The following is a 20,855-nucleotide window of genomic DNA, read 5'->3' on the forward strand; positions in this document are numbered from 1 at the left end:
CATTCAGTTGCTGCACTGTTGAGACGTATAGATTGTAAATTTGCAAAAGTTCTTGAAATGATTGATTCAGGTTGAAGACGAAAATATGCTTTTCTTGAATTACAGATCTGTGTCTAGGAAGGACTACATTTACGTAAAAATATGACTTACACGAGATACAAAAAGGGCATGGAATGCTTACATAAATTGAACACTCTAACATATATATATATAGTTAGAATTTTTCTTTTGGAAGTGAAATGTTTCTTGCTTTTTTGTAATTTTGTTGGCTTTATTTTGGTAGGGTTGGTATTTTGTTTATCGTTTTCTCTAGTTGTTCTTTTAATATTTTTGTTTTGGTTTTTGTTTAACCAATTTTCAACATTTACATGTGTAGTGAAGTACCTGTTTTCTTTCTTAAGACGAAAAAAAATTAACTAAAATTGTATATAACTTTAACGTTTTTTTTTTTTAATTTGAAGAATATTATCTAAATTATGTAATGATAAGTACCAAACTGTCACAGGTAAGTTTTAAATAATACAGGTAAAAATCAAATCTCACTTTAACACGCTAAAATGACACACAATACAATCGTATGGTAACCCCCCTTTGGATGGATACACACGACATTTGATACATTTTAATATGTTACATTTGCTACAAGCTCAAACAAAACAACATTTTCATTTTTAAAGAATCAAGATTTCAATACATTGATTTGAGAGACAACTTATTTTCGGTAAAACTCATATATTTGATCATATAACTGTAAGCTATCGACACGGCTTGTATATGACAGAGTAGGAGAAGGTGGAATAAATGATACACAATCCGTAATTTCCACATAGCCGCTGTCACCGGACGGAAAACGCCCGTGTGTTTGCCAAACTCCATCTATCGCTGCTAAAAAGTTTCTACCGTCTCTGTAATTTTCTATTTCATCTTCTTTCAGAATGTTATCTTTAATTTCAGAATTACAAGTCAATTTGGGATGATGATTAATGTATGATAAAAATTTGCTCAACTCCGCAGGTAAAACGAAAACTTTTTTATGTATCAGATCATACGGAATTGAAATATCACAGGTATGGGGGAACTTTACAATAACAATTCTGTCTCCAAAATTTGGAAACTTTACTGATTTATCTAGTGCTTTCTTCAGATTTTCGGTAAAGGGAGAAGAATGTTCAGCATAACTCTTCTCTACCCAAGCTTCATACTTAACAACAGCAGAAATTGATAATGCTATAACTACATAGTCGGCTTGGTCAATAGCATTAATTATCCATTCTTGTTTATATCTTTGATTGCTCCATGGCTGGTAAAGAATATTAAGATGACAAACGTCTTTAAGAAATTTGGCAAAAGTATCCGTTATCCTTTTATGTTTTGTGTCATCCATAGCTGATATAACAACAATGATTGGATCAACTTTTGTTTCTGAAAAAGAAAGTTTTTTTTTATTATTTTACTATTCAGATAAAGATTTATTATTGAAATCAAAAGTAATTTTCTTGTCCGTTACCGATACTGGAAATTTCGACCAAAAAATTTTGTCAATATCATGTTCCTTGAGGATATTTTTACATCATAGTAGTCCGGCCTCGTCAGAATTCCAAAATGTTAGTATTTTCTTTTTGTTTTTGTCTCTTGTTCGAAAATATCTAATTAATTTTGCATTGATTTATAATGTGCCTTTACTTTCCCGTTCATTTTCTGTGTATTGTGGAAGTTCACAATCATAATCTGTTTTTAATTTTTTGTTTATTGCTATTGCATTTTAATGTCTATTCATTCAAGGGACCGAGATAAACACCTCTCTTTTAATGTAAGTACGAAAAAAAGATAGGTGTGCATTAGCCTTCATTTACAAATAAGCACTCAGTTCACAGAATGTACTCACCTTTTGCTTGTTGTGTGAGAGGCACCAGCTCCACTGTACTTGGAGGAATATTTTCTATTTCAATTGCTTCTAAAAGAAATTATAAGAATTGTTCTATAAGTCTAATTAAACGCACGGGGTTTGATGGTAACATGCTTCATATGTGTTTATTGTACTTCTTAAGTACACAACAGAACAATACCGTTTGTCGTAATTTTTCATGGTAATTTAAACCATTGTTGAAATCAAAACTTCCAAGTTCAAAAGTCTAGATTGCCAATTTGGGTGTGAATTTCAAATATAATGTAATAAAAAATAAAACTTACATTATATTTGTAAAATAAAAGCAATAAAATAAGTGTCCATTACGAAGCAGATTCATACGGTTTTTTTTTTCTAAAGATTAGGTCGATTTTTGTCTGACATCATTTATTTCGGGGCCTTTTACAGCTTTCTTTATGGTATGGGTTTTGCCCATCATTGAAGACTGTGTTGTGAACTGTTCGTTGCTTTGCATTTAATGGATGAGTTTCCCATTGGCAATCATACCATATCTCCTATTTTTACATCATAGTTATAAACAAAAAATATACCTGTTTTTCGGGAGAATATGTAATAGCCAACAGCACCCATTATAACTATTAAAACTAGCAATACAAATCCCAGAATGCTGGGTAGAACTAAGATTCCAGAATCCTCCAAATTATTTAGTCCTTTGTTTATTTCTTGATCTACCAAAAAAAATACTATCTAAAATATTTTTATTTCTTGTAAGTTTCGTCTGTTTCTTCGGAACGAAAGGCTTATTTTGATGTGTAGTATATCTGTCTTTAGAATCTAGATTTTTAGCCAAATAAGGAGAAGCTATTTTAATTATCATTAGAGCGAACATTTATCTGATTGATAGTTGAAATAACACAGAAAGTATAACCTGTGTTTGTGGTTTTTTTTAACTTCGAAAGTATTTACTGGTGATGAAAATCAAGTCAACACTGATATACATTTTTGTATGTTTTATAGTAAACATTTTTTTGTCCTTAAAGTTTATTTGTATACCTTGTCCAATAACAATAACAGCTGTTTTTGTTGCTAAACAAGAACTACATCCTCCTTCTGTTTGTTTACATCTACAATCGGTTAACGAGTCCCACTTGTCGTCAAAAGGTTGTATCTTGACAAAACACAAGTTTAACTATTCAGTACTGGTGTACTGATGCTGTTGTCCACAATTTTTTGCCTCAGATTACAAGCTTATGTTTAAAATATATTGAAAAATCCCCCCTACTAAATTTACACTTTAACCGACACTTTTTGATTGTATACTAAGCAATAGGTTGGTAACAGTGGTAACAACTTCACTAATAATAATGGCTTTCACAATTTTGTTTTCTTGCTTGGTTTTTTTTATTTGCTTTATTGTATTGTTTTATACTTAATCTTTTTTTTTCTTTATTTTTTTGAAGTAATGATTCAGCTCTGTATCATGTCAAGGCAAATTAGTCCTAAATAGCTCTTTTGATAAGTCATTTCAATAAAAAAAAAATAAGAAGGAAAAATTTATCGTACTTACCAAAACACGATAATGACCAGGTCGAACATTCAGAAATGCATAGCTTGTCTGGAAAAAGAAAAATATACTCTTGATATAATGACTATTAGTATTCTAATTTCTCCATAGTTTTAAGAGACCTACATTATACCTGTATATACATGTAGATATTTCTGTAAGTAATGCGCATGACAAGTTAAATTCTATCTTTGTTTTTCTTTCTAATCGTTTTTATATTGGAACATTTTGCGAACATGGAAATATTTTGGGTGTAGAAAATGATCATTTTCCGTTACAAACGAGTTTTAGAAGCAGTGGTATGGTCCATTTTAGATAATGTTACCATTGATGTTCTATTCCACTCGGTAACATTTCTTTGTTCCTGGTTTGTTCCCTCCCCTTTCCATATCCTCTCTAACTTGATATTATACTGTGTGAACCTGTACTGTACTGGTGCCGAGAGGAACCAGACCTGTATGTATTTTTCTTCAGTGTTATTATGGTAGGAAATAGTTGTCAGCCAATCAGATGGAGAGTTCGTCAGTGCTAATTATGAATAATTTGTTTAAATTACATTACTTCTTACTAAATACAATCCCGTGAATTATATGTGTATCATAATTTTATGCATATATCATTGTTTCTAATACAAACTGTCAAAGTTTGTATTTAAACGTTAGTAGTTGAACAGAAACGTTTTGCAAGAAATGTTACAGAAGATAGTAAAAAAATGTAATAATGCATATTTATAGGTTTCGGTGTCAATGATCGAATTGTACTTTGATCGTGTTTCATCTAATGCTATTTATTCAATAGTATAGACAGTATACGTTTGTTCTTAGCAACATAACATGAACTTACCCCATGCATATGATCCAGTTCGCCCATATCTGGTTTGGTGTTCACCTTCTTCCTTGTCTGGGGGCTTAGGAAGGCTCCAAGATTTGAAACGAAAGGTTTTATTACCTCTAAGCCGAGTTAACTGAACAGTAAATCTCAAGTTACTCTAAAACAAAACATGTTCAAATTTGGCAGATGAGTCGACTAAAACATCAACTACAGATGGGGGTCATTATTTGGCACGTGAAAGATAGTATTTTGTCTTGTAATGTAATTTTCTATATCACGTCTTATAAAAAAAATCATGAAAAAAAATCTTTCTTTTCTTGGTACTTACTTCTCTATCATTGGAATCTAAAGTTCTATTAACGATTTGAACGATCACACATTTACTTCCTCTGAGGTCTCCTTCTTCGTCAAAATCTATCTGGAATCCTTGAACCATCTGTAAAGACCCTGTTAAGGTAACAGGAAAAACAAGATTACTCTCGATGAATTTACATGCCTGGGAAGTAAAATATACGAGTATTCTATTTATTTAATATATGATTACTTTTGTGGTTGATTTATTTGGCATTGATCGTTCAGTCATTGATATTTGTCTCACATTTGTAAAATGTAGGTAAAAAATGACACTCGAGTGCTTACACAAAAATACATTCACTATATGTTCAGAATCCTCGATTAATTTAAATCTTTTGTAATTGGTCAATTTCATTGTATAATTACGTGTAATATGATGTCGATATGTATAAATGAAAGATTAACTTAAAAATTTACATTGTATTGCGGAGTATTCCAAGTTAATCATAAATCGCGTTCACAACCATGTTCTTTTTTACTTTCTTACCTGACCGTGGTGGTGTAATTGTGATGAGAAATCCAGGTAGTAGGTACCTTTGCCAATTTTCGTTTGTTGGGATGACTTGCATGTCTGATGGTTTGGCAGGCCAATATTGTTGTCTGTAGAGATTACTAAATTGTTGGGATAGAAAGTCTTCACTGCAATCTAGTCAATTCGAGAAAAAAAATAATTCAATTTTTAATCAAACAGTCGACATGATTTTTTTTTTAATTTCTACAAGACAGTACCTTCAAATTTACATCGCGTTCAAGAATTATTTCAAATATTTACAATGGAGACTGTTCCACGTGCTTTGAAATACTATTATCCATACAATAATACCAGTCATATATATTGCAAATTTCGAAATGCTACACACGTGTTTCAGGAGTAACTTTTCATCTGCAGCATTAGAATCAAATACATTAGGAAGATCCAAATAAAAAACAAATATACAAGATACATGTTGTTGGGTTTTTTTTTAATTGAAATTACCTAGTGACAAACCAAACTTCAAAATTGAGGTTTAATGGCTTTTAAATTCACAATATTTAGGTGTTATTGGCTTTTACCAATAAACCCACTAGATTATGTACTTACTTTCGTAGTAAAAAAGAGTAGCCGTACAATTGACATTTGAAGTCTGGAATTAAAAAAAAAAGATTTTATTCATGTTTATCAACTTTCGCTCCATGTACATACTTGAACAGAATTTTAGTTAACTCGTTGTCTCTTGTTCTACTCTAGGAATTTGCATATACAGAACGGTCTCAAAAGAAAAAAATACTTTTTTAATTGAAATGATAAACATTTCGAAAACTTAAGAGTTGTTATAAGATTAAGTGAGATTAAATGTCTCATTATGACTACGTACCATTCTGTCGGTCTCCGAATAGCATCTTAATGCTGAAGAATACTCAAGAAAAAAACACGTGAATACAAAGCAGACTACGAACTTTACAACTCTGTTGGATTTCATCTTTATTTCAAAGTCTGTTCCTTTATATAAATTTCTTCAGCTTGTGCTATAATATACGAGTTATCCAAAAGTTACTGTTGTGTGAAAGATCGGTGAACTATGTATCCGCGACCCTGGGTCATATTTCTTGAAATACAATGCACACAACACAAGCAAGTTTATTTACGCCACATTCTTTTTAAAGTTTCATTACATTTTTATGTGTATTGTCCATGTAAACTGATATTTGTTTCTGAAAAGGTACATCGCATTTACCTAAACCTTCAATAATAAACTTTGGGTTGGTTTTCTTAATAAAAAAAACTATAAAAACTATTCAGATCATTTATGGGTGGCAAGTTCGTGCAAAACTGACTCCAAAAACATATTTTTATAAACCTACAAAATACATTGCAACTGATTTTAAAGAGTTATTGTTTTAATAAAAGAAGGTTATAAAAGTGTATATATTGTGGGCATACTAAAGTTATTATATGAGCCGACTTCAATGAAATTGCATAAAATACGTTTTGCACTGCAGATTTTCTTTTTATCGTGAAAAACATTCAATGAATGTGTAAAAGAAGCAACTAAAGTTAAATATATGACCTGCTATTTCCGTAGATACAATCTTCTTCGATTTCCATTTAAATAAGGAAGAAATCTGTGTCAGACTTTTATTCTAACTTACAAACAAACAAAAACAAAACAAAAAAAGGCCTCGAAATCAGACAAAAGAAAGAAAAGCCTCAAAATCAGAGATTAAACAAACAACATCTTGAATCATACAGCAGACACATATCGTAAGACAATATGATAATTCCTTTAAAATAAGAGGATATAAACATATAAGGCGATGATATTTCTTCAGATCCATTTGCCAACTATGGAAACGTATTTATTCCTTTCATCATATCATGGAAGTATAATGACTCGATATTATACATAATATACTTCTATGATCTTTTTCTTTTCTTTTACATTGAACATGGTATAAAAGACTGAGGTTGTAAAGTATTTTTCCTACTTATACGTTCGTACAGTGAGGATACTGTCAAATATATTTCTAAGACGGGGTATATTCAGTCTTTGTTGATATTACCTCTGCAGATTACAGAAGTTTATGAAGTCCTACTACGATACAGATGTCTTAGACTGAAAATTACTCTCCTGGTACAACATGTTTTTTTTTCCATAAGAACAATTATGTCCATTATGTGACTTACAAAATAATATTCAAATAAATGAAACGCATGGACCAGCTTTCTTAATGTGCTAATATTTCAAATTTGGTTAAGGGCAGCAGTAAAATATTTAAAATTCGTTGATTATAATGCTACTTATGAAAGGTTTCTCCTTGAAAGATGTGTACAGCATATCGAAATTTGAAATATATATGATTGGTATTTTTGCATTTGTAAATTATAGGCATTCTGTAATCTTGGCCAACATCTCATTTCAAATAACGTTAACACCACATAATCATTTCACATATATTGAGAATCATTTGTTATATTGGTTCTTGAGGCGAACCAAAAGAAATCGAACGAAGGTTATCATATGATAAAATGAATTCCTTAATAATAACATAACAGAATAATTTCCTGCAAAAACTTGAAGAAATTAATTAAAACACAGAGCTGATCAGAATGCCCTTTGTATAATATTATTCTAGAGACTGTCTTTATTATTTTTCAGTAAACGGTCTTGATACGCGTAGGTTTTAGGATTTCCGACTTCAATAATAGTCTGTTTTAGTAAGATGATAAAACGGTTGTTTTCGGGATAGCAATAACCGTAGAACCAGTTTCATAACAGATGGTATTTTTTGTTCAATGTTTACTTACTCTAGTAAGAGGATTACATCAACAGTACAATCACCCATAAATCAATATTTTACAATCTTATGATGTAACAAAAATTAAATATATTTAAAAACCGACACCTGAAAACCTGAATTTTAACGATAAGAATGTCAGTTAAAACCACAGTAAACAGATATGGTGAATTATCGTATTAACGTATCACCATTTTTCAATTATTTATCTATAGTATCGCTCCTGCTTATTGAATTTTCATATGCACGTTATTCATTAAATTTTCAAAGGTCAACAGTGGTAGGAGTATAACGCGTCTTCGCCGGATCACCAAAGAAAACCAAAGTGAGCCAGTGAAGAACAATATACATAAACCAAAAGTAAAAATGCCAAATCAGAAACAACAAATATCATAATGATACAGAAAAAACTCGAGAGTGTGGATGATTAATTAATCGAAAAGTACACTTGTACGACTGCAGTTACTTCTACTAAAATTGGGGTTATCGATAGTCTGAGAAAATGAGAAAACAGATGCATACTTGGCCACATCGTCCTCACTTTTCAAATTCAAGAGTGAATCAAGCGCAAATTATGTAACTGATAGTACTCTTTAGTTGAAATGATTACATGTTATCTTCAGATTAAAAGTGTCCAGTTTAGGATCTTCCCATTATAACACACTCTGACGTTTCGTGCTGTACACTCTTTATTTGTGAAACTGCATTTTATGTTTATATAATATTTTGTTTCCAAAAAAAGTTTTTTTTTAATATATTAGACCTTGAACCCTGTTAAAACGGGAATGTATCAAGTGTTGTTCATTGCTGTGCGAATGCGATTTTTTTGTTACCGAACTGATATTATTTTATGTAAATAAATATTTTTGTTGCGTGTCAAAATCAACTTTTTCTCTATTTTCGTCCTACATGTTTCCATTGGAGCACAGTACAGTTACATGGACAACGAGTATATAAAGGCTAAAAACCACTGATTCCACTTCCCATACGCTTCTATGCTAATTTCACAATATTCAAAGGCTTCTCTGGACTTTACCTTAACTTTAACCTGCAGAGGACTATATATCAGCATGATTCTACATATGTCAGCTCACAATCCTCAGAATGGCATGTGGGGTTAGCAGACTTGCAGTGCAGTACTGGTCACCGGAAGTGAAGTGTCTATAAATAGCATGGGAAATCCCAGTGTTTTCACTAGATAGGGGTATATTTAGAAATCATTATGGAGATTAGGCTTCACATCACAAGAAGCAAAATGCACCTATAAAATGTACAGAAATGTTTTTCCTTTCAGAAACTGTTTAAATTTTTTTAATGAGATGAGAACTTTTTTCACAGCACTATGAGGAACAGGGGTAATTTCTGCGTAGGACTATTTTTGCGTACGTTCCAAATGCTCATTGGTTGAATTGGTGGTCTGTAACCTATAATGCCTACATCATGTATACATCGTTTGGGGTAGTAATCCGTATCTAAACATGAAATGTTTTATCATAACATTTTATTACACGCATAAAAACCATCTTAAAATATACTTATAACACATCATATGAATACTTAAATACAATAACAATCACAAAATAAAATTGCACCAGAGCGTATTACATTTAGAAACATATCAGAATTACATTACATTATGTTAACTTATTTACAATAATGTCGTAAAATACCAATTAAAATGGAGTTAATCAGCAGAACCCCCATGCATATTGACTATATAAATAACAATGTTCTTTCATTATTTGAAAAATGAAGTACTGCTCTAAACACCGTATCTCCTTTAATACAAAGGCCATTAATGGTACTAATTGACTAGTTAAGCAATTGTCTTAAATAAATTAACAAACTCTACACCCCATTCGGAAAATTGATTTGTTCTATTTGGTCATAAAGATGTTGACTGTTCACCTGGCTGCCACGTGATAATGAAGGTGATGGGGGTAAAAAATTCAGGTCTGTATAACCGCTGTCATCTGAAGGAACCCTTTCCTTGCGACGACTGCAATCATCTAAAGCTCGCAGAAAGTTTTTACCCACATCTGTTTCACCAATGTTATGCATGATGTGTGGTTTGGTTTTGATATTAAACGGTTCAGATGAAATAAATCCAAGAAAATCTTGAAACTGCCCCGGAAGAACAAACATTGGTTTGTTGGTGAGGTCATTTGGAATTTTGAGTTCAATGGTGTGGGGAAAATTAATAACTATAATTCTGTCTCCAAAGTCTGGAATTTCGACAGCTTTGTCTAAAATTTTTTTAAGAGATTCCAAGAAGAAAAGATCAGTTTCACCATATCCGCTGTCGACCCAGTGATTATATTGGTCAATGGCAGTAGACGACACTACCATGACAACAAGATTTGCATGGTCTACAGCATTCTTTATCCATTCATTTACATATGGTGAGGTATGCGAGCTATCAACAACTTTCAGGTAGTAAGCCGCTTCAAGTAATGAAGAAAGTGTTCCTTCAAGCTTATTTCGCTTAACATTTTCATCAGCCACCAAAATTATTGCTGTCCTATCCTTTTCATGGTCTAAAATATGAAGATGTGTTACATGTAATTGAAAATACATTGTTAAAAGATTGTTTTTTTTTGTTTTTGTTTTTGTTTGTTTGTTTGTTTGTTTGTGTTTTGTTTGTGTGTGTGTGTGTGTGTGTGTGTGTGAAATCTGCTTATGTATGCTTAAATGCAATATGATTAAAAATATACAATTTTTTTTAATTAAATATACGTGCATGGTGCCTCTAATTTTAGGCTATTTAAAGTAACGTTCTCGAAGTCCAAAATATAAAGCTGTTTTTCGCCGTCTCAAACAGAGGAATTTTACAATACCTGTGCCTGCACATTACGTAATATAATGTTGATCAAAGTAAACTTACACATCCGTGCTTCGTACATAGCCTCTGTAGGTACTGTTGTTGTTTGTAAATGCGTGTCCGTCGTGGCAGGTTCTGGGAAGATAAGCCCATATTCTATAACAATTGAATAAGTAGGAAACTGCTAATACATATGTAGTAGCATATAGCTATTTACTGTTGAATTATGGGTATAATTTGCTATAGTTTTCTTATACTTATCTTTGAAACTAATAACTCTAAACACAACAAATTTGAATGGATTGGCCAAACTAGAAACAGAAGTGTTAGTACCGCACTGTCTGGTAATACAGTGTAGTTATTAACAAATTTTAAACTTGTATATTCTTTCTTTCGCTACAATACTTGTAAATACAGACAATTCTACTAATGTAGTACTTACCACTTATTTGGCGTAGTTTATAACAACCTATTACTATGACAACTATCAAAACAAAAGATACACTTCCCAAAACACTTGGTAAAACATAGTCCTTATTCTGCTCCAATGGTACTTTTGTCGATGGGGGTGTCTTTTCTGGCTCTACCAATAAAATAATGTTTACCTATACAACTGATTTAATACTTTTATCAAAGAATAATGAAAAGAATGTTAATGAAAACTTTGTTTTCATTCTAACAATACAAAACCATAATGACACAGCAAAGGATATAAATAGAATAGAAACAATTAATGTTATTCTTTAACATCGTACGAACTTGTTTTTTTTCTGTTTTTTTTTTTTTTTTTGAATTCAACTTACGTAACCTGTAACCATTATCTTAATTCATTCTAAACTGACTTTATTTAACACGGTACCAACATGGCAGTGGTGGTGGTTTGTTCCCATTTAGCCTTAGCTGTGAAACAGTTAAATATATGTAAAAAAAGTACTACGGCAAAATGGGAATTTTTTCATATTTTTCTGCTGTAAAACAAAAATGTAGCCTAATAAGGTGTTTTACAATGATTATGGCAAAATTATTACAAAATTAATTTTTATCAGTTTTTCTTTTCCTTTTTAGCTATGAATTTAAAATATTTGAATACTTTCCAATTTATGATTTTTCTTGGTAAAAATTTATTTTAAAAAGATACTAATAAAATATTTACATATTTTTTCATGTTTTAGTACACATACAATTCAAAAATGGAGTTCAAAAATGAAATATGATTTTAAAAATAAATACATATAATGAGTTTATATGCATAGGATTGATCTAAACTAATGAAGTTATTATCAAAGTGCTTATGGCACAAGTGATCTTCATATTACAAAAATGCAGTATCAATAAATTGACATTATTTATTTGGGAGCGTAAATAATTGATAATTAAATGAAATAAGCTAAAGCTTTATAATTGAATTTGAAGTTGCATATACTATTAAAGCTTTGTAACTTGTTCCGATTTGTTTGTTTTTTGTTTTTTTTAAATCCTTAACAAATTTCAACTATTACATGCATGCTATTGTCACAACCAGATCTTATCGCCATCTTCAGTCTGACTACTGCATCTATTTTGGAGATGCAGCATACACATCTTGAATCTTCATTGATTATTATATCAAAAGTAGTCAAAAAGAATAGCCAAAGTCCGCTTAACGAACGGCGATATCAGTGTAAAAACCGGAAACCACCACATATGTACATTAAATTGGAGTGTCACTGTCAGAGATGAGGCAAATAATATAAAACTGATAATACATTTGACACTCCCTAAAAAGTATACAAAATTCCTTACAACAAAAAAGGTATGAATTACCACCCAACTAATTCCACTTAATCATTTCACAAAATTAAAATAAATGCATTAACCAAATATAACAACCAACAATATAAAGATCTTCATTTAGGTTGCAGACCACCAATTCAACCAATGAGCATTTGGAACGTACGCAAAAATAGTCCTACGCAGAAATTACCCCTGTTCCTCATAGTGCTGTGAAAAATTTAAATAGTTTCTGAAAGGAAAAACATTTCTGTACATTTTATAGTGCATTTTGCTTCTTGTGATGTGAAGCCTAATCTCCATAATGATTTCTAAATATACCCCTATCTTGTGAAAACACTGGGATTTCCCATGCTATTTATAGACACTTCACTTCCGGTGACCAGTACTGCACTGCAAGTCTGCTAACCCCACATGTCATTCTGAGGATTGTGAGCTGACATATGTAGAATCATGCTGATATATAGTCCTCTGCATGTTAAAGTTAAGGTAATGTCCAGAGAAGCCATTGAATATTGTGAAATTTGCATAGAAGCCTATGGGAAGTGGAATTGGTGGTTTCTAGCCTATACATGTGTATATAAGGTTTAATTGCTATAAAAACACACACAAGTATCACTTAATTACACGTTTACACAAGTTTCCATTTCGCCTTAGTTCACTCCAAATCTTACTAAGGCGAAATTGGAACATATCTGTATTTAATAACTAAACTAAGCTGGTATTAATTAAAAATTTTTTTTCGACTGACATTACCTGGTACAACAATAACTGCTGTTTTTGTTACTGCGCATGTTCCACATCCTCCATGGTTCATTTTACATCTACAGTCTAAGGAGTTAAATTTGTCGTCGTTAGGCTGGACCTGAAAAATCCATCATTAACTACATTTATACTACTGAGTATTTGAGAAAAAAATCGAATTTAAATTTTACTTTTTATGAAGATCCTTAAGTTGTAAAAAGATTAATGAATCGGCAATCAACTTAACAATTCAACGCGATTGATTTGTTCGTACTTTTTTTCTTCCCAACGTAACAATGCAAGACTTACTCTTTTTCAATATCTTTTTTTTATTCTTCGTGTGATTTCAATGTAATTATAAGTAGAGAGTGTTAATGCTTTTTATATGTACGTCTCAGGATGTGACGACTCTATTCCCTACACTGCACCATCAGATCAAATTGATATTGGGAAGATAATGTAAACTTATAGAAGGGTCTGAAAAATTCCCAACGATGTTAGATTAATCCAACGAGAAGGAAAGACCCGGCCAGCGAAAGCTATATCTTAATATAGCCTAGCTGGCCGAGTAGTCTAGGGCGCTGGACTTTGTGCAGGCGGTGTTCCCATAGATGTCACATCTGTACAAGTTCGAGTCCCGCGGAGGGAACGACCAAAAATTTGCATCGCAAATTCAGTTCTAACATTGTTGGGAATTTTTTAAAATTTTATTTATATATAATCGTACTGTTGAAACGTTTCGGTTTTTTACATTCCATAGGAGACTTTTGGGTCAATAGCACCCTAAACAATCAGGATCCACTGTTTTGGTATGGTGCCTATCAATAACATTAAATTGACCGACTGTATTTGTAAAAACAAGTGGACAAATTTGATCTTGCAAGTACGATAGTTCGGTGTATGCTTTTTAATATAAAAATTTATAGCAAATCTATATTATTATTACACCTACCAAAATTCGATATCGTCCAGGCTTCGCATTGAGAAAGGTATAATCTGTCTGAAAATTAAGTAAAAAACGCTGATTGCTAGGGGGAATTTAAACATCTAAAAATGTCATTAACTCATTTAAAAACTTCAATGTTACAGTCACAAGTTATTTGCTGAACTTCAGTACAAATGTAATTTAATACAAATACAGCATTCCAACTAAGTTTGTTGTCACGTTTTACCAAAGTAGTGAATAAATATACAAGGAGAGGTTTGACAAAAAGCTATATAGCAAGAGTAAACATAATGTTTAAAGGAGATAATCGTTATTCAAGGGGTAAGTAAAAACACCAATAGAGATAAAAACAAGACCAGCATACAGAAACCAAATGAATAATATGAAAAAAACTATAAGTGAATAAAAAAATGGTTTCCATAAAAAAGTGCACCGGGTGCAGATTGATATAACCGCTAAGGTCGAACCCTCAACAGCTATAGACATATCGGTAAATGCTTTAATACATCTTGGAATTAGGGTTGTGATCTAATCATTTACATAGCAAAAGTGATGTGGTGAAATGTAAATATATAAAAACGACAATCCAAATTCATATTCAACGCATCAAAGTTCAACATGTATTCATTTATGTTGAACTTATGTTGACTCTAATTTTATACGCCCTGAATCCTGATTTGGACCAGTTCTAGAAAATTAAATCTTACTATATTGTCAGAATCAGTATATAAAATAAAAAAAAAACACTAAGAAATGATATTTGTTAAAGTAAAAAAAAATTGAAAGTTCAATTTTGGACCTGCGCACGATTAGGAACAGATTCAAAGCATGGCACGAAACAATATGGACACTGTTCAGTGTATGAAAGAAACAAATGCAATCAAGTCTTTTAATCAAATCTAAACGGTTAGGACAAAAAAAACTGAATTAAATCTCAAACTTGTGCAACAATTTCATACGATTCCATTCACGTGACTATACTCAAGTTATTGTCTGGAAACCATATATCTACGGACGACGCGTCGACACTCCCATAACAATTTAACAAACCCAATTCAAAAAGAGAAGTAAATCATTATCACAATTTTATTTCTTAAATGATTAATTTTTCGGCAGAATATAATAGAGTAATGTTGAAAATACGATGTCTAACGTTTAGGCCGCAAAATGGACTAGAAAAGAATTTTGGGAATTAAAAAAAGTATAATGGGTAGCGACTATTCCTTGCGTGGCTGTCCGTAATGTTGTGTCCTAAACCTTAAATTATCTAAATGTGAATTAAATGTGTCAAACTGTTAATTAATGTGCCAAACTGTTATCTGGAGTATGTCGCATGTCATAGGCGGATCTGGTAATTAAATAGGAGGCTTATGCTCAAATACTTTGGTTGATGATATTAACACTCACCATGCTGAATTTTTGAAAAAAATGTCTTGATTTCTATTTTGCAAACTTATGCAAATTATATGTAAAGTTGCATCATGGTGCTGATGCTGATTGTTTTATATAAGTTAAAGGTAGGTGATCACGGGGTGGGTAGGATGGCGTGAGGATGCGCGGAAAAATGGGTCTGTTGCCTGAAAATGGTCATTTTTAGTGATTTTTAGTCATATTTCACCGGCTGTGGTGCTCACCTTGGGTAAGACAGTATCCAAAAGTGAAATTTTTCCAAAGCTTGTTCCCTCTGATGGTAATTAAAGCCAAACATTGCTCATTACAGTCGTAAGTGGAAGGTCAGGGGTCCCCAGAGGGATCGCTCGTGAGAACAAAAGAGGATTTTTTGCAATTTTTGGTTTCAGAATGGCCTAAAACCGAAAGTGGTTAGTACATGGGGTTGACATCGTGGGAGTGGTAAGAAATATTATTATTCTATAGAAACCAGGTGAAATGAAGCACTATGGGTCCATTCTGCTGTTGTTAGAGGCCGAGAATTGAGCCCTACCCCTAACAAAAACAAAATTTTTTGTGGCCTTCTTAACTTATAACCTCTTGTTCAGCTGTCAAGTCCCTATTTTTGGCAAAAACTCTGTATAATATAGCCTCATTTTAAATCACATTCACTCTGCTTGCATATGAAATCAAATTGTGGTTTCTAAAGCTAAAAACAAAATTGCCAGAACCCCAAAAATCGGAAAACAGCCCATGACCATATATATACGGTTCCCGCATGGTAAGGCTGAAAATCACTGGAAGGGAAATTGAGGGAACCAGGATTTGAATGGTAATAAAAACACACGAGCGGACCACTCTTAGGTTTGTCAGGCCCCTGCAACCATTCGGAATTTCTGGTTCTGCCACTAGATGTGTTATCATTATTTCGCATTTGAATTTTAAAAAATACAAAGAAAAAAAGAGAAAATTGTGTAGGTCAAAAAGTAACTCGGTGACATATTCAAATGCTGTATTACATGTACCTCCCATTAAACCGTTTTCTCTAACCAATTAATCAGTCTTACTACAATATTCGAGGAAAATATACCACAAATCACGTCATTTCTATCTAGAACCACACCCGAATTCAGAAAATTATACATGTAAGGGACGCGTTGACTTGTATTGAGTCTAATTACTTTCATTGAACAGACATCTCTTCACACGCGCTTATCTATCATTTATAGACACACTATTCCAGACATTGACGGGAAAGAAAAATCAGGGCACAAATCTTAACTACTAGTCATTAAAAAAACATTTTTTAATCACATTTAGTCCGGACACACAAAACAAAACCATAAATTCACGAATGAAGTGCAAATTTAAGACAAATTTTCAAAATATTTGCATAATTAACGTACTGATACATGGATTTAACGGAAGGCTGTGTTGAAGTAGTCTTTCTCATGACAAGGTATGATCAATAAAGTGTCAGAGGTGTGTCAATTAAAAGCACAAGGAATAATTATAATCTTTGCTTTGTATACTGGACTTTCATTAGTGTTGCCAGCCATGAAGAACAAATACTTAAATCGACGCAGAAACACATGATAACTTGGGTGGGGTGTAATTTATTCTGGGCAGTTCCAGTGTTGTATTATTGTTTATACTATGGTAAAGTGAGAGGAAATAATATTCAACATAATTTTATCAAAAAGGTAAAAAAGCTATGATTTCTCCGCTAATATGCATAGAACTAGAAAATAAAATTGGCTATCTATTAAATGAAGACCTGCACCTTGACATTTTCAAGTCCAGATGATCCACAGTCGAAATTTGGATTGTCTGTGTTTGTGCTTTAAAGTAATAAAGTAATGAAACACTATAATCACTGTTTTATTCCAGTAAAAAATATGTAACAGGCTGAGTTGCTGTAAACTGACGTTTTCTTTTTTAACGAAGTTGCGCGTAACGTTATTAGTTTAGTAGTGATATCGTGTGTAACGTCTATACTGCCAAGCTTTATTCGAGGTTTTATACAAAAGATATGACAAATTAGAAGACACATGCTAATATAGCAATTCAAGCGGCACAAGCAAATAAAAGAACAAGTATATACATGTAGTTACCTTAGAAATTATGTTTTCTTCGGTAATAGCTCTATGTTCCTGAGTTGTATTTTCCATAGCCAAAATTTGCTCAAGTCTGACATTATATTCCAAAAAGCCAAACTTTGCCGGAGCCAAAACAAACCAGAAGCGTATATACGCTCCCTGCAAGTTGTTATAGTATGATATAGTGGTTAACCAGTCAGCTGGGGCTTTGGTTAAAGCTGAAAAAAGAAACAAAAGCATTCAGAATTGAAAACATTTAAAAGACGGTTTTGATCTAAACATTTAATACCGGAAAAAGAACTACTGCCTATTTTTTTGTGAACATCCGCCTAGTAAAATATTTAAAAAATTGATTGTTTAACAAAAAAAAACGTTTTCAATGTAATAAATCCCGACCTAACTCACAGAAAACTAAAGCTTTTGTAATTGCATCTGTTCTTACCCCATCCATATACTCCAGTCCGTCCATCTCTTTTTTGACTGGAACCTTTTTCATTTTCTGGTGGCTTTGGTAAACTCCACGATATGAACTGGAAGTCCGAAGGACCATTTAGTGGTATAAGTTTCACATGAAACGTTAAATTGTTCTGAAATAAAATTCATGAATAGATGACTTGCTGATATTGACAGAGTTTATTCTCTGAGTTAAACAAGGAATTTTCAATTAAAGTTTCACGATTTGTGAAGACCACTGGGAATTACTCGGTCATTTCCACTACACTAAAACAATTTTTTTTCTTATGTGTAACAAAAAAGGCTGAATTAGGTCCGATTGTATCGAAAGCCGGTCCATAGAACAGTAAAACAATTGATAACTTACATCCCGGTCTTGGTAGCTTAAAGTTCTGTTGGTTATCTGTATGATGATGCACTTTTTTTTGCTTGTATCTCTGTTTTCCAGAAAATCTACGTGAAATCCCTTCACAAGCCGTATAGAACCTATAAATATGTATCAGAAATAAATGTTGATCATTGACAAAAAACAAAAACAACCAAAACTCAATGCCGAAGTTTGTTCTCTTTATATTGTTCACTTTATCGACGGTTTGTTGCAGTTTTCCTTCAGCAGGCAATGCTAATTCAACAGTACATGTAATTAAGTTTGTACCATACATATGTATTATAGGAGTAGAAAATAAGCATACATAATAGTTACTAACTCTTTCCTTGGTAGCAAATGTCGAAAACAATACTGTAAAAGCATCAGTTTCTTTATTCAAAAATTGCGGTATAACATACCTGTCCGAGGCGGCGTGTTGATAATTGAGAATCCTGGTAATAAGAACTGGTTATTGTACACCTCACTTATTGGCATGAGCATTAAATCATGTGGCTTTTCTGGCCAATATGTTTGATTATAAAGATCCTCATAGCTTTGTGACAGAAATGCATCTGTACAGTCTATAGTTGGAAATTAAAATGTCAGATGTAAAAATTCTTGAGATGGAAGAGTTCAAGCTATATAAAAAAAACGAGAACTGATAACAACGGAAGGTTTTAGAAACACGTGAAGTGAAAACGATGCCAAAATACTACAAACGTGACCTCTTGTCCGAGAAAAATATCAAATCAAAGTCATTGTCAAAATATCCTATCTAATATCAAGGTTTTTTACAATGTATTAATTGCTTTTGCTTCTTCTGTTTTTCTAAAAGAAACTTTGCTAGATTATTCAAATCTAAGCTTAAACTATGACAACACTCGTTTTACAGCTTGCTTGGAATATAACAAACCTCATACTTACTTTCTAATTGATGTAACACTGCAGAGCAATTGACAGGGGATATCTAGAAATATAACAGAATATAGAATTTTAGATTTTTCATTTATTCGAATTTAACTACTACGGAGGTACATTTAGGACACACAATATTTTAAATTTCCCGTAAATAAGTCGAGCGCTCGACTTATAATCTTATTAATCGACATTATTATGTCAAAATCTTAAATAAAGAAACGAAGGCGTTCTTCTCTAAAAATTAAGTCGACCGCTCCAGAAAACAAGTCGAGTGCACGAAATAATAAGTCGAGCGCTCGAGATAATAAAATTAAAAATATTATGTGTCCTAAATGTACCACCATAAACTACAACGTTGGTTTATAAAACTTATAAATAACTTCCAACAATCAACACCAAGAAAATATTTAGGTATTATGGAAACCATCAATATAACCGCTGTCAGCAGAGACATTTATATTCAACCTTTTGTTGGTATGAAAATCAATAAAGTTTGTCAATACTCACCCCATTTGAATTCTTAGAATAGCATTCCAGCTCTTTGGAAGTACAAAATTCCATAAGGACACCAACAGCTGCAAAGAAAATAAAAGGATTCATTGCTCCTTACTTCATCGGTTCCACTCCTTTCTTTTCCAGTTCCAGTTGTATCATGCGATATACTTCCTCAAATGTAAACAACTCCTTCAAGTCTTATCTAATTTCCCTGGCTATTCAGTTCACCGGCATGCATAATTTCAATGTTAGAAGTGTACAGTTTCAACAATGTGATATCTAGGTTACCCGGTCTCCATTGTATAATGAAACTGGAAAATTACAAGGTTAAAAGTGGAAACTAAACTTACGGGTCAATGCAACTGTGAGAAAATAGTAAAAAAAATAGGTGTTATCATCTATGTGAATTTGTATTTAATTTTTTTTAAACATTTAGAGAAAAAAATATCAAAATCATAAAAGTTTGCCCGTGCATGTCAATATCTTCTTTTCAAGTATACTCCACTATAACCAAATTTATTTTATTAAGGTCACATCGTAATAAAGCTTTAAATTTCAGGTTATAACGCATAAAAATCGGTGCATTAAGTGGCAAGTATATAGGAGGTATAAATTTTAAATATTTAGTATTAACAACGGACATTTTGTGCTATAAAGACTGATTAAACTATATACCAAAATTAACATGATCAACTACTCCTACGTAAGAGGTTGGAATTCCGTTAGGATGGCACCAAGTCAAAAATAGCTTCTTAGACAATATCTAGATAGTATTGCTGAAGTAAATATGATCAACATGGCGCTGTTTTCACGATTGTACTTCTGAAGCACTTGGCCCATCTATTCAATTATGTTTGTAAAGTTCGGGTGATCATTTTCTGTAAATTTCCATTGTAATTTCTCTCGGTTATAACAAGCTGTGTGTTGTTTGTCAGTGTTTTCTTGCTTTACTTTTGTGTGT

At 32.2% G+C, this 20,855-nt stretch overlaps 2 protein-coding genes across 4 annotated transcripts; both read right to left on the reverse strand.

Moving 5' to 3' along the window:
* Positions 1-532: 532 nt before the first annotated feature.
* LOC148629826 (uncharacterized) lies at positions 533-6,259 on the reverse strand. The gene is made up of 11 exons (XM_088557857.1): positions 5,972-6,259; positions 5,698-5,740; positions 5,104-5,262; positions 4,591-4,709; positions 4,275-4,419; positions 3,757-3,959; positions 3,435-3,482; positions 2,921-3,035; positions 2,458-2,595; positions 1,886-1,954; positions 533-1,422 (listed from the first exon to the last, which is right to left on the reverse strand). Exons 1-11 carry the CDS (start codon positions 6,074-6,076, stop codon positions 713-715), a joined length of 1,854 nt encoding a protein of 617 aa, XP_088413983.1. The 5' UTR covers positions 6,077-6,259; the 3' UTR covers positions 533-712.
* Positions 6,260-9,378: 3,119 nt separating this feature from the next.
* LOC148629827 (uncharacterized) lies at positions 9,379-20,186 on the reverse strand. 3 transcript variants are annotated; one of them, XM_088557868.1, is made up of 11 exons: positions 19,907-20,186; positions 19,406-19,448; positions 18,901-19,062; positions 18,482-18,600; positions 18,104-18,248; positions 17,677-17,879; positions 14,180-14,227; positions 13,240-13,348; positions 11,156-11,296; positions 10,777-10,869; positions 9,379-10,429 (listed from the first exon to the last, which is right to left on the reverse strand). In XM_088557868.1, the coding sequence occupies exons 1-11, from the start codon at positions 19,997-19,999 to the stop codon at positions 9,741-9,743; spliced, it is 1,845 nt and encodes a 614-aa protein (XP_088413994.1). In that variant the 5' UTR covers positions 20,000-20,186; the 3' UTR covers positions 9,379-9,740. The 3 variants fall into 3 exon arrangements, with proteins under 3 accessions (XP_088413994.1, XP_088414003.1, XP_088414011.1); XM_088557877.1 differs by having other exon boundaries at positions 10,777-10,848; positions 19,907-20,185; XM_088557885.1 differs by having other exon boundaries at positions 18,901-19,119; positions 19,907-20,002.
* Between the last annotated feature and the right edge of the window lie 669 nt (positions 20,187-20,855).

This window comes from Perna viridis, chromosome 1 (assembly GCF_037379345.1).
Source record: "Perna viridis isolate PV_CMFRI_1.1 ecotype Kerala chromosome 1, ASM3737934v1, whole genome shotgun sequence".
Taxonomy (NCBI): Eukaryota; Metazoa; Mollusca; class Bivalvia; order Mytilida; family Mytilidae; genus Perna; species Perna viridis.

Bases quoted from the DNA above. Each gene is read 5' to 3' on its own strand.
- LOC148629826 (XM_088557857.1), bottom strand. From the start codon at position 6,076: ATGAAATCCAACAGAGTTGTAAAGTTCGTAGTCTGCTTTGTATTCACG. The intron at 5,741-5,971 runs GTACGTAGTCAT...TTTTAATTCCAG, and splicing joins ATTCGGAGACCGACAGAATG to ACTTCAAATGTCAATTGTAC. The intron at 4,710-5,103 runs GTAAGAAAGTAA...TTACCTTAACAG, and splicing joins AATTACACCACCACGGTCAG to GGTCTTTACAGATGGTTCAA.
- LOC148629827 (XM_088557868.1), bottom strand. From the start codon at position 19,999: ATGAATCCTTTTATTTTCTTTGCAGCTGTTGGTGTCCTTATGGAATTT. The intron at 13,349-14,179 runs GTAGGTGTAATA...TGGATTTTTCAG, and splicing joins CTGGACGATATCGAATTTTG to GTCCAGCCTAACGACGACAA. The intron at 11,297-13,239 runs GTAATGTCAGTC...TTTTATTGGTAG, and splicing joins AGCAGTTATTGTTGTACCAG to AGCCAGAAAAGACACCCCCA.